Genomic DNA, 13,275 nt, shown 5'->3' on the forward strand with positions numbered 1-13,275 from the left:
TTCAGTATTTCAACTATATGTCATATTTACAGAAGAAGCTTTGAATACAGTTGCGGGCAAAGAGTAAAAACTATGTGAAAGTACGAAAATGTCCACATTTGTACCCAGCTACCGATAAATACTGGCAGTTAAGATGGTTGAGTGAGTTCGTGAAGCACAGGATTACCGAGTGAACATTTTCGGTAGGCAATAAATAATCAACGTTGTGTGTAGCCTACGTGTGTGTATGAAGTTAATATGCTGTGTGACCTCCTCGAGAGGCTGAAATGGGAGAGAGAGATTATTGTCCAATGTTTTTAACAATACCAGTGGTCTTAAATTGTTCAGGGTGTTGATGATTATCGCCTATATATGATGTGAATGTGGATAATACAGTGCTACCCCCTGTTGCGTGAGCGGTGTATTGCGTTTTGCTATTGCCCGCGTTGCTTGCGTTCGCTGTGTACACTATGAAAGGGAGCCCGTCACTCGCGTAGCTAACGTTACTTGCTTGCGTTGCTCGCGTTGAGTATGTAAGCGCCCTAACAAAGGTCACCTGGTAACTAGCTTACAAGTGTGGTGTCACTGGCCAATGCCATGGTTAGAGTAGTGGCTATGACAACAATCTGATGTAACTTCTTTATGCCATCATGATTTTTGCTCATGTCATCTGGCTCTATACTCAGCAGTGTAACAAAGGGCCCCTGGTTCCTAGCATACAACTGTGGTATCATCTCTATCAAGCTACCCCAAAGAGAAGCACTTATGTACATACCTTTCAAATCAATGCTTCTGTTTGAGGAAACTTTACAGTAGAAATCTTTATGAATGTGAAAGAATGTGCAGAAACAACTTCCTGCCTGTTCCAGGAATTCAGACAAACACCCCAACTTGATAGCACTTTCTTTGACATTTTATGAGAGAGATACTCAAGTTGAGGTGTCAGTCTGTCCCTTTTTTCGACATTAGATTTTCTTCAATCTGATGTAACTTCTTTATGCCATTTGAGTCTTCACAGTTATAGACTTGTGCAATGAGAGGTCAGACAGAAATGTTATAATGAATCTTTTCTTCTTCTTCAGAATTTCTGCTACTGTTGTGTAGTTCAGTCTGAAGCAGCGTTGACCCAACATGCCGAAATGAGATGAATTTCACAGACGAAAATGTCAATTGACACTACACCAACCATTAGCAACCTACCATTGTTAGGATACCGATTGTGACAAAGACCTGATGTCACTTCTCTATGCCTTCACCAGTTTTGCATACGTCATGTGCACAATGGTTTCTATACTCAGCAATGTAACAAAGTGCACCTGATTAGATCTACTAGCTTGCAATTTTGGTTTCACTGTCCAATGCTATGGTTACAGTAGTGCCTATGACAACTTTGCTCAGCAGCAGTGTAACATTGCGATTAACAGCAGTTAATGGTGTTGGAGACAATAATACAATAAATACAATGCAATAATTAAACACAGTTTTTTTGCAGGATTTGTCTCATTATGTCAAAACTTTACACAACTCAAATAAGAATACTTGGAGATAATCAACACACATATATATCAAAGTTTTAGAGATATTAGTATTCTGAAATATCTTTAAAGTAACCTTGTTGTCCCACTTTTTGGGACGAGATTCACTGTCTGCTGCTCATTAGGGACTGAGCACCCCTAAAGTTCTGATCCCAGAATCACACCTGTCTCCTTCTCTTCTCTTTTATACTCTTCGTCTCTGAATCTTTGCTCATAATTAAAGGTTGTTCCTTAGTGCGTGTATATGATCCTATTCAGTCACTCTCCCTCGCATTTGTGAGGTGAATCTATACCACTGCAATTTGTTCATACAACCACTAGGTGGCACATAATGGCCATAGTCATAAACCTACACAGGAAGTTGCAGGCATTGTTCAGTACTTCATTTGATTCTGAAATAACTAGTTCTACGGCTTGTCCAGTTGAGTGTGTGTTCAGTGTGAACTCAGTATTTCAGTCACTGAATTATTCTTAAAACATGAGGATGACCACTGCACACGAGAAGAGAGCCTTCACCTTTGGCCTATGCTTGGGGGGGTGTATTCATCTGAACCTGGATGTAATATACCGTGTGTGTGTGTGTGTGTGTGTGTGTGTTTGTGTTTAGGGGGCTTGTCACTATTCCACCAGCCCAATACTGACAGGGGCCCCAGAACGTAGTGTGTGCGTGTGCGTGCATGCATGCGCATGCTTATTTTACCAGCCTGCTAACCAGGCATAGTCACACACAACGGGCGATCTTGGACAGTCTTGCAGAACATTACATACTGAAATGATTTGAAGCGTTTGATGGTGTTCTCAGACCAAAGAATATGTCACAAGACCAGTGATGCCACTTCATTGATGTCCATATCAGTAGATTACAAAAGTATATTGACTCTCAGCAAATCATCCCATGGCCTGCATGTATTGTACACCAACACCTGGAAATCAGAATGGATGGAGCGGGCACATAAACTTAACATTTTCATGAAGACTATTTCGCATTAAAGAATGTGGGCTTGTGATTATTTTCCCAAATTCCAACTGAAACATGGACTATGTTTTGTTTGATGCAAGGAAGGACCTTGCCAACGTCCCCTATGGTATTTTCTATGGGCACATTGTTTTAGCCTCGTGAACTCTTTGCCCTAAGTGCTGAAAATGATTGACGTTGTTGTTTCAAATAAACATGGTCATGGCTGCTGATAAACATGTGACTCGGCGGGGTATATATATTTTTTATTCCCTAACATAATAAACGGACGATTTCGCCCAGTCACGATATGGCTATTTGCATATAGTGTGTGCTTAGAGGAGCTGGACCTGTTCAGACATCTGTCGGCTGGCAACTTCAAATGGACCGTAAACGTGGTCATGGCAGAACCATGCCGTCATCTCGTCAAAAAAGAATTACTTAACACCTTGAATTCACACAGAGTTCCCGAAGTAGCCTACACTTAAGTAAACACGGGTCGTGTGTGAAAGAGTGCTTGTGTATTTTTGGACTTAACATTACACTGCGAAAGACTCATTCTGTGACTTCCTTTTGCCTTACCACCGTGCCAGATGTTCGGCAACCCCATGCAAAAGAGGAGAGAGGTACTGTACCATGTGTATCAACCTGATATGTTACGCTAAGCACGGGAGCGAATGGGTGCGCGCGCGCGCGCCTGATCTGTCATCCCCGCCTCCAATGACGAGAAAGGGTCGTGGTGATGATGAGAGTGGCAGTGCGCTGGCAGAGACCGACTTAAAAGCAGCATCTTCTAGTGCATGCAGCTCATCTAGTTAACTGCATGCAATACTGTCCGGAGTCTGCACTTTTACGGAGTATGTAATTCCTCAAGAATTTTTGCCTGCTGCGTGTAAGACAACTGAAACTCAACTTTTTTCCCGCTGAGCGACGATATGGTTGTTTGGTTATTGCACTTCAGGAAAGGCTGTTTTATTTGAATGGGGGTCTCTCAACTGTTTATGCCTGGCCTTTTAAGCAAGGACATCATACGTACAACTGTGGTTTCATGGAGATGAAAATGGACTCTTGCTAATTCTATATACGCGACTCTCTTTTTTCCACCGTTTTATCATAGCACAGTTTAACATATTATCTAAAGATGCAGGTGGTTGTGTTAGCTACAGTTTTACTTTACATCAGGGATTTCGTTGGAGCGGAGCCTAAAACGAAGTGTCCATCGCGGTGCGATGTAAGCACTTGTCCGAGCCCAAGCTGTCCGAGTGGGTACGTCCCAGACCGTTGCAACTGTTGCCTGGTTTGCGCACAGGGCGAAGGCGATCCCTGCGGACGCAAAGAAGACCTGCCCTGTGGAGATGGATTGGAGTGCAAGCATCCTGCGGGAAAGCGACTCTCAAAAGGCGTATGCCAGTGCCGATTCACAAGCAAGGTATGCGGCAGCGACGGGAAGACGTACGGGAACGTGTGCCAGCTCAAAGCGGTGAGCCGAAAGGCTCTGCAACAGGGACTCCCCGGCGTTACTCAAGTGCACAAAGGCCCCTGTGAAACTGACTTAGGTAAGCTGTTGGATCTCAGGAGAAATCGTTTTAGACTTTTTATTGCTTGTTGTTTAACCATCAGTGTTTTCTCCTTAAACAGATTCCAAGTCTAAACTAAGAAGTCCTCTTGACTTCAGTAATCAGTTTAACTTTAATGCCCCTGTGTGTGTGTGTGTGTGTGTGTGTGTGTGTGTGTGTGTCACAAACAACAAAATGAGCATGTGAGTGTCATTTGTGTGTTACTGTTTTGGGAGGTGTGTGTTTTTCCACAACTCTTAGTTCCTATTAGCAACTCCTTCGATCCCACTCAGCCGCTGAATCTGTCTGTGGATCTGGGCATTCCCCTGGCTCAGCAGGCTGTGGCCGCTGTATCTCGGGCAGACTGTTTTAATGGACAGGCGCCGTCATTAAAAAAAAAAGCCACAGGACCCGACCGGCCGCTTCCCACAGCTCCCCCCGGAAGCAGGACCCCAGGGGCTCACCACTGACACCACACCACACACAGTTCAAACTCCTGCTGCAAATGAAGCATGAACGGACTGTGTTTGTGAGAGAGGGGGAGAGGGAGAAGGCGGAGGGAGGGAGGGAGAGAGAGAGGGGGGTCTGTTTTTGTCTGTGACTGTGACCAGAGTTGATCTATCTTCACATGTGTGTGTGGAAGTGTCTATCCATCTGTGTGTGGAAGTTGAATGTGTAGTGTCTGTGTGTGTGAATACATTTTTCATGCATGTTTGCATGTGTGTCTGTGTTTGAATTCATTTTCATGCATGTATACATGTGTGTGTGTCTTTGTGTATGTATGACGGTGTGTGTTTGAGGCGCTAAAAATGAAACCCCCCTTGTTCTCCTCCTCCTCCTCCTCGGCACATCGCGCTCCTGGCCGTAATGGCCCTCAGTGGACGATCCAGCAGGCTACTGACCCTGCCTCTCCCTCCGTCTGTGGGTCGGCGTGCAGGCAGGCTGCAGCAGCTGTGTGTGTGTGTGTGTGTGTGTGTGTGTGGGATTGCTAACAGAGAGGCACTGTTGTGTGCGGACCAGCCAAAGGGCCCCGCTGAGACCCGACAGGAATTGTGAGGCAGCATGGACAGGAAGTGCCATGATAGCAGCGAGGTGTGCGGCCTTGGATGTGGGAGATGCCGCCCTCCGGCTGTGTGTCTCTTTTTTTTGTTCTCCTTCCTCAGTCCGAAGTTGACCCAAATTCTTGACACGTGCTACAAAAGACAGGGAAAGTGTGAATGTCTTTGGTAATAAGTTATGACTTATTACCAAAAAATAAGCCTCTGATTTGAGTTCTGTTTTACTTATGCATGGTTATTCCCATCTGGCGTCTAAAACCACGTTTGTTTCTTGAGCCAAAAACCTTAAGCACCAACCCTGACGTCCCGAGACATGAATAAGGCTTTTTTTGCCTTGTACTTACAGATGAACTCTTGCAGGCTCTGCTTGCGTTCCCAAAAAGATTGACTTCTCAGAAACGGGAAATTGCTGTAAAGTGGCTGGCCCTAAATTAGAGGGCTGTCTTACTATTTATTGTATTATTTTCAGGGTTCTGTGGCCTGTGTGTATTGTAAAACCCTTAATGATTCCACTTAGAAGTTGAAAATGGCTGTGAAGAGAGAGAGAGAGAGGAAAAAAAAGAACTTGCCAATCAAATAATCTGTCATCGGGTTTTAAGTAGAACCTAAAGTTGTGGTGGCAGTCTCTCTAAACTTAAAGAATGAAAACAGATCAGAATAGGTTCTCTTAAGTGGAGCCAGCAGCCTGGCTTTGATGTCATGTCCTCTCTTCCACCATGTTCAGCCACCGATCAACACATGGGGACAGGCCAGAGACCTACTTCTTGGACAAACTCATACAGTATGTGAAGTTACAGTAGCTCATGGTCTAACTTGTTCTTTTGAGCAGAGGTGGAAAAAGTCCAGCTTCAGAAAGGAAAAGTCCAACCATGTATTCATGGGTTTCATCAGGTCCATTTCCACAGGTGGGTTAATCAAGCACCATGCATTCATAATCTAGGTGCTTGATGGAAAAGGACCTGATGAAACCCATGAATTGGTTCTATCTGTGCACTTAGCACAGGTGATTTCACCAATTGGCTGCTCTACCTGACTGAAGAGTTGTGCTAAGTACAATCAGCTGGTTTAAGCGAATGGTTGGCACAGATATGTGGTAGGACTTCTACCAAGGACCCTTTGAAGCTGGACTTTTCCACCTCTGCTTGAGAGATTCACATCTCTGGAGGACATCATAAAACGTCTGTCTTCATTTGCCTTTTTGTGCAGTTGTAAAATATTAAACCACTGCAGCAGCTGGTATGGCACGACCACTGTCACAGACATAGCAAGACAAGAGAGTTTTGCGAAAGTGGGCTGGAAAGTAAAGTGAAGGCAAAAATCAGAGAAAGGTTTTTCACTAACCGACTTAAGTGCCCATATTGCAAATAGCCATGTTGAGTTACATAGGCACTTTCATCGCTGTCATTATCTTGTCAGCTGGGGAGAAGGGAGAGAGGGCCCAAGGCTCTCTTTCCATGCCCGGGGCCAACTCGAGCAGCATGCTGGTTTGGTGGGAGTCCAGCCGTCTCAATGGAAACTAGAACACATGGCTGACCAACTTCTGTGGTGCGGTGCGTCTAGCTTTTACCCATAGCTTGGTGAAGTCATTTTAGAGGTCAATGGATTCATTCGTTAGATCTAGACGAATGGGGGGGGGGGAGTAAAGGTTCATTTTTCCCCTGTTTGTAATAACCACTGTGGCAGTGTGGGTTTGGCTAGGGCTGAATGTGCAAGCTCACTTGAGTTGAATTCTAAATGAACATCACCAAGACCAAGTGGTTTGCTAACTCATAAAATGTCATCTTAAGCTCAACATTAAGATTGATCGCAGTGTACTGCTGATTACGACTGTGGGCTATCTGGCTGTTCAAAGTCCCAGACTGAGGTGAGAGCCCTCATGTCAAAGTTCTCAGAACTGTTTGACCATTGGCCTAGAATCACAATAAAGTCCTTGTACCACTCGTACCAGAAATATGAATTCTCATCATTTTTGGGTCACTGGGACATTGCAAGGGTGTAACAGCAAACGAATGACATCCTTTTGCACTCTGGCTTTCAAAAGCGCACGCACTCGTGTGTGTGTGTGTGTGTGACAGAGAGAGAGATCTGATGAAGTGCCAAGGCGGCCACAGGAAACGGTCGTCAGCTGAGGAAAATACGCCCTGCACGGTGCTGAAAATACTCATGGCCGAAATAGCTGCACGCTCAGTCTCAAAGGCTAACTGCTACCCAAGATTGCCTTTAGTAATTATGGTGGTTAAATATCATTACTGTGATGGAATGGTAATAGCTTTACTTTAGTTAAAGCAATGGTTCTTGTTGTGATGGGTACAGTTCCAACCACCCATACAACACTGCTTAACAGATGCAAGGAAACGGAAATGTCTGCATAAGTTGTCTGCATAGGTTGTCCATTTGTCTGACAGCTTGGCATCGACTGTCATTGCAAGTACTATTATTCATGTATTGTTATGCTAAAGTCAAACTGAACATAATGTTACCATGCTGGACATGCTTAATGCATAAGTAACACGCATCTTTGTTTGTGCTAGTATAGGTCCCATACATCCCAACAGTCCGCGGTACAAGTTTAACTTCATCGCTGATGTGGTGGAGAAGATCGCTCCGGCTGTGGTTCACATTGAGCTCTTTCTTAGGTAAGCCCCCCCGTGTCCGTGCGAGTATGGAGAAATGCTGTCCACTGTGCCTCATTCACTTTTAAGGATGCACAGTATCAAGGGACTATCCTTTGAACTGCACTCATAAACACACACACACACACACACACACACACACACACACACTAACACACCTGTGTAAAGCAACGGGCCAACAATGATGTCTTGCAGCTGTATCAGGCTGTTGTTTTAGAGATCAAATGGTCCATTTAGAGTTCAGTCTGGACGCAAACACAGGACAGGTGTCTCTCGCAAGCACGAGGGAGATAAAAGAAGACAATAGTGGAAACTCTGGAAACCGAACCCTGGTGTTCTGTCCAGGGAATATGGCACGGAGGCGTTGTTTTAAGATCAAGACGTTCAAAGAACCGTTCCCTCACTATTCTCCCTTTAAAGTTTTATGACTTAGAATCTTGTCCATTCATCCTTAAGCCCATTATTGGACTTATGAAGGACCTGCCTTGTGCGTCTAAGAAAAGCCTGTGGAAAATGTTTAACCATGACCACCCTGTGTCCTTGTTGGGTCCAGCCACCTCAGTTATTTCAGCATGTGGACCTTATAAACCTATTCAGTAGATGGGTTGCTGAAATAGAGGAAAAGGGGGTGGGATTTGGGACGTGTCCCAAGTCTTGTAAACATCCCACTCATAAACTGCCTGAAAAGCTCTAACTCCCCACTCCTCCACCAACCCCACCCCACCCCTCCTTCTCCTCCTCTCTACACATCTCTATCCCTCCTTCACCTCCTCTCTACACACCTCCATCCCCCATCCCTCCTCCTCCTCCTCTACACACCTCTATCCCTCCTCCTCCTCCTCTCTACACACCTCCATCCCCCATCCCTCCTCCTCCTCCTCTCTACACACCTCCATCCCTCCTCCTCTACACACCTCCATCCCCCATCCCTCCTTCACCTCCTCTCTACACACCTCCATCCCCCCATCCCTCCTTCTCCTCTCTACACACCTCCATCCCTCCTCCTCCTCCTCCTCCTCCTCCTCCTCCAGACATCCTCTGTTTGGCCGGACGGTCCCCCTGTCCAGCGGCTCAGGCTTCGTCATGCTGGAGACGGGCCTGATCGTCACCAACGCTCACGTGGTGTCCAGCACCACGCCCGTGTCTGGCCGCCAGGAGCTCAAGGTCCAGATGCACAACGGCGCCGTCTACGAGGCCACCATCAAAGACATCGACAAGAAGTCCGACATCGCCACCATCAAGATCAACCCCCAGGTGACCACCGGATGTTTTTTTACCAACACATGATCTCCTCTTTTTGGTGTTAGATCGTGTTTATGGTCGAGGGAAGCAAAAGTCAGCCAGAGGCCGTAATTACTGTCTGACTGCGGGTCATTAATCCAGTCCGTTTAGTCGTTGTTTGGAGGGTTTGTCTTGAGATGTAACCATGGTTATTATTTTACTGGACTGACTCTGGGTGGAGATGGTTTAAATTTGTCCTCTCAGCTCCTGTTCTCATGTGTTTTCACTTACCTCCTCTCTCTCTCTTTTTCTCCCTCTTTCTCTCTCTCTGTCCTCTCTCTTCTTACTTTTATACATCCTCCCATCATTTTTCTGTTAATACTCACACATTTGCTGACCTCTTTGTTTATGACTCTCTCTCCCTCCCTCTCTCCTTCCCTCCCTCTCTCTCTCCCTCCCTCTCCGTCTCTCTCCCTCTGTCTCATACAGAAAAAGGTGCCAGTGCTGGCTTTAGGTAAATCTACAGACTTGCGCCCTGGCGAGTTTGTTGTTGCCATCGGCAGCCCCTTCGCCCTGCAGAACACCGTTACCACGGGGATCGTCAGCACGGCGCAGAGAGATGGCAAGGAGCTGGGCATCCGTGACTCCGACATGGACTACATCCAAACAGATGCCATCATCAACGTGAGACTCCAGGAGCACTAATTACTCACGCCTGTTTATGCTAACGTTAATGAGCGCTACTCACGTCACCGTGGGCTAAAGCTGCCTCTTGGAGGAATGGGAATGTTGGGGATGTTTGGAGGCACACACAGCGACAGTTTATTTACATAGTTACTTGTTTTTCAAGTCAAGCTAATTATATCAACCTCTTACTTGACATGATGATAAACCTCGTTCCAGCCAACAAACGCACACAGTGGGAGCGGTCTCTAGATTATAATCAATTAGACTTGTATATTTGTGACCAAGACACATTTTACCTGCATTCTCTATTCATTAGAAATGTCTGTGTACACTAACACTGACACAATGTTTTGGATTCTTTTGTTTTTCAGTATGGGAATTCAGGTGGACCTCTGGTAAATTTGGTAAGTTGACGCAACACAACTCGCATTGATTTGATAAGTTGAACTGATATGAGTCCAGTATGAGCATGTTTATTGACTAAAGGGAATTGTTCTGGAATTTCCACCAGGATGGAGAAGTGATTGGGATTAATACCTTGAAAGTTGCTGCCGGTATCTCCTTCGCCATTCCTTCAGATAGGATAACACGCTTCCTCAATGAATCTCATGGAAAACAAAGCAAAGGTATTTGTCTGTTATACAAGCTAATACCATTCACCATGATGATGGGCTTCTTAGTTTCGGTCCATATTTACCCCGACATGTTCAGTTTGGCCCATGCAATGTTATACAGTCCTCTCTCTCTGCATATTTAAGTCTGTTCATGTTCTCTTTCCAGAAATCCGAAGTGTGAAGAAGCGTTTCATTGGAATACGTATGCTGACCATCACACCAGCGTACGTTCTGGGACAGTTTTGACATCCGTTCACAGCAGCCTACACGCCAGTGTTCTTCTGTGGCACAGAATGCAAAGGGACCTTAAACGTTTGAAGTTTCACATTTAGCATAAATATTTCTTAAATAAACTTCAAGGTTCTCAAGAAAAACACTGGCAATGCCTACATTATGAATCAAAAGCTCCAGGAGGCTTAGCCACTGAAAATGCATAAGACTATTACTACTACTTTCGAAAAACATGCCTTTCATTCATGAATAATTCTGAGCGCATATGCACCCAGTCATAAACAACAATAATAATCTAGTAAAGATGATATGTGTTGTTAATACTGGCGCTGGTCAGAGCTGGCCTGAGGAGGTAGAGTACGTTTATAAATTAACGTGACCGCTGGCTTTCATTCCTGCAGCCTGGTGGAGGAGCTGCAGCAGCAGAACCCAGACTTCCCCGAAGTCAGCAGTGGGATCTATGTCCACGAGGTGGTCCCCAGCTCCCCCGCTCAGAAGTAGGTGGTCCCCTCCCTCATGTTGAGATGCCACAAGAGTGTCACGTCAAATGGCCCATCTATTACACACATGTTTTTTTTTTTTTTTTTTTTGCTGAGGTTGAATTGTAGGGAGAGGGAAATCTTCTGAAACTTGGGACTTAATCCTGAGGGTTCATGTGTGGGGGACTGTGGGGATGTTCAGTATTCCATTAGTTTCTTGGAAATACTGTACCAGCCCCACCTACGCTCAACATGCTTGTTCCAGGAATACAACAGCCTTTAACTGGATCAGTGACAATTGTAATCTAGTCTGAGGTGAATCATCCAGGCATTGAATAATAAGTTATTTTCTTTAAAAGAGGTCCTATGATGCATAATTCTTCTTCTAGAGTAGATTTAGTACATGCTTCGCTGCACCCAAAACACATTATTCTTGTTATACTGAACGTCTGTACTATCCTTTGTCCTTTGTCTAAATGCTGAGTTGGAGCTGACTTTGGGTCTGATTTCAGGGGCGGCATTAGAGACGGCGACATCATCGTGAAGCTGAACGGCATGCCCCTCATGACGACCTCTGACCTCAAAGAGGCGTTGACGGAAGAGACGGCCTTGCTGCTGGAGGTGCGCCGCGGAAACGACGACTTGCTCTTCAACATCCAGCCTGACGTCATCATGCACTGAGCAGCGACTGATGAGACACAAAGAAGGAGCTTGCACAAAAAGTCGCCACCAAAAAACTCAAAGACTCTGAGGAGAGGGGACGTGAAGCTGTTTTGACAACAAAGAGGAAGATGCCAAAAGGCCAGACATTTTGGCCAACCTTAAAGACTTATCAAGGAACAGCTTGAATGAACAGCAGGCCAGTTAAGCATTCAAGGCGTTATACAGCATAATGACAATTTCCTCATTGGATATTGATTCAATTCAGATTGTTCAAATTTGTGCTCTCTTTTCATGTTACCCGTTACGATGTACTGTAGCTCTTAATTGTTGACGTGCCTACTGTAGTGGCCAGCAGGCGTTAAAGACACAAAGCAATGTATCAAAAACAGTTTACAGTATTGACATATTTTAACACTGACCTTTTGCTGAGGTAGATAAAGCACTTAGTTTCTCCAAAAGCAGATACATTTTTTGCTGGGCAGAAGCTACAACCAACATGTCTTTGTTTTATCTGAGAGGGCATTCGACCGTCAGACTTTTGCCTTCAGCCTTCTCAACAGTCTGTATATCACCAAAACCCATGAAATGCAATACTTGCACTTGGCTTCGACTCAAGTGCGACACTAATAACTAATGTGAAAAAAATATGGGAAAGTCAACACAAGAAGGGAGGATGAGACTGAGAGCTGGTTATTTTTCTTTGATGAGAAAAAAATGGGACCAAAGCATTGTATGTTTATTTTTGTTTCATGATCTCAGCTGTTGCTTTGTTTAAATTTCATTAGTGCTTTTGGTATGATCAGCTGGTTAGTGTTTTTCTTTTTTTTAGATTATGAATTTATATGTCGGAGTATCATTATCACTTATGAGTCAACAACATGTAGCCTACTTTGGGCTGAAAGTAACTTCAATAATCATGTTCGTTTCATTGTAATTTTTCATTTTGGAAAAAAAAAATCTTCTGTGTTGTCCAATTTTAAATTGGAATGGGAGAGAGGAGAATCCACACGGGCTGGCCTGGATTCTGGTCAGGCTCCTCACAGAGCTGATGTCCTTTTACACAGTGTTTTAACCAGTCACCTGGAGCTATGTACGATTTACAACGAAGGTAAACCCAATTATAGCCGCGTATCCACCGGATTGTGTTTGTATACCGTTTCTGCATAATAAACAAGGTGGTGTTGTTGGTTTTCAACTGCTCCCTGTTCGGCGAAACTATGCCATGTTTGTTTATCCTCGCTGATTTTTTAATTAGGCCAACTGCGGAGTGTATTAACAGGAAAACCAGGCACTCAAGTCTGTGAGCAATTTGTTACTTGTTATGAACTGCAGTAGACCCTGAGGCAGAGAAACAAGGCTGTACACACACACTACACAAATGCTAATTCAGAGTTATTTGCGGAAGGGTATGCTTTAAATACCGGGGTCAGTTTCAGTGATCGTGGCGTGCTGTAAACTGGAGCCTGTGTTGCTGGCAGGGTATACTTAAGAGAGGGACCTGAAAACAAGGGAAGTGATGTCACTGTTGCAGAGGCTGGGGAGCCATTTCCATTTCATTCAGTTGTAGAATAGTGAAAAAAAAAGAAATAGAGAAAAGTCTACAAACTAACTTAGTCTGAAATGCTAAGGGAAAATGATGTCTCTTTTGAACTTGTGCACACTAA

At 44.7% G+C, this 13,275-nt stretch overlaps 1 protein-coding gene across 1 annotated transcript; it reads left to right on the forward strand.

Moving 5' to 3' along the window:
* The first annotated feature begins 3,238 nt into the window (after positions 1–3,238).
* htra3b (HtrA serine peptidase 3b) lies at positions 3,239–12,829 on the forward strand. Its single transcript, XM_062515721.1, has 9 exons — positions 3,239–4,025; positions 7,620–7,719; positions 8,748–8,970; positions 9,427–9,621; positions 9,996–10,028; positions 10,136–10,250; positions 10,405–10,462; positions 10,871–10,966; positions 11,461–12,829. The coding sequence occupies exons 1-9, from the start codon at positions 3,611–3,613 to the stop codon at positions 11,627–11,629; spliced, it is 1,404 nt and encodes a 467-aa protein (XP_062371705.1). The 5' UTR covers positions 3,239–3,610; the 3' UTR covers positions 11,630–12,829.
* Positions 12,830–13,275: the final 446 nt, after the last annotated feature.

The sequence above is a fragment of the Sardina pilchardus genome, chromosome 16 (genome assembly GCF_963854185.1).
Source record: "Sardina pilchardus chromosome 16, fSarPil1.1, whole genome shotgun sequence".
Lineage (NCBI taxonomy): Eukaryota > Metazoa > Chordata > Actinopteri > Clupeiformes > Clupeidae > Sardina > Sardina pilchardus.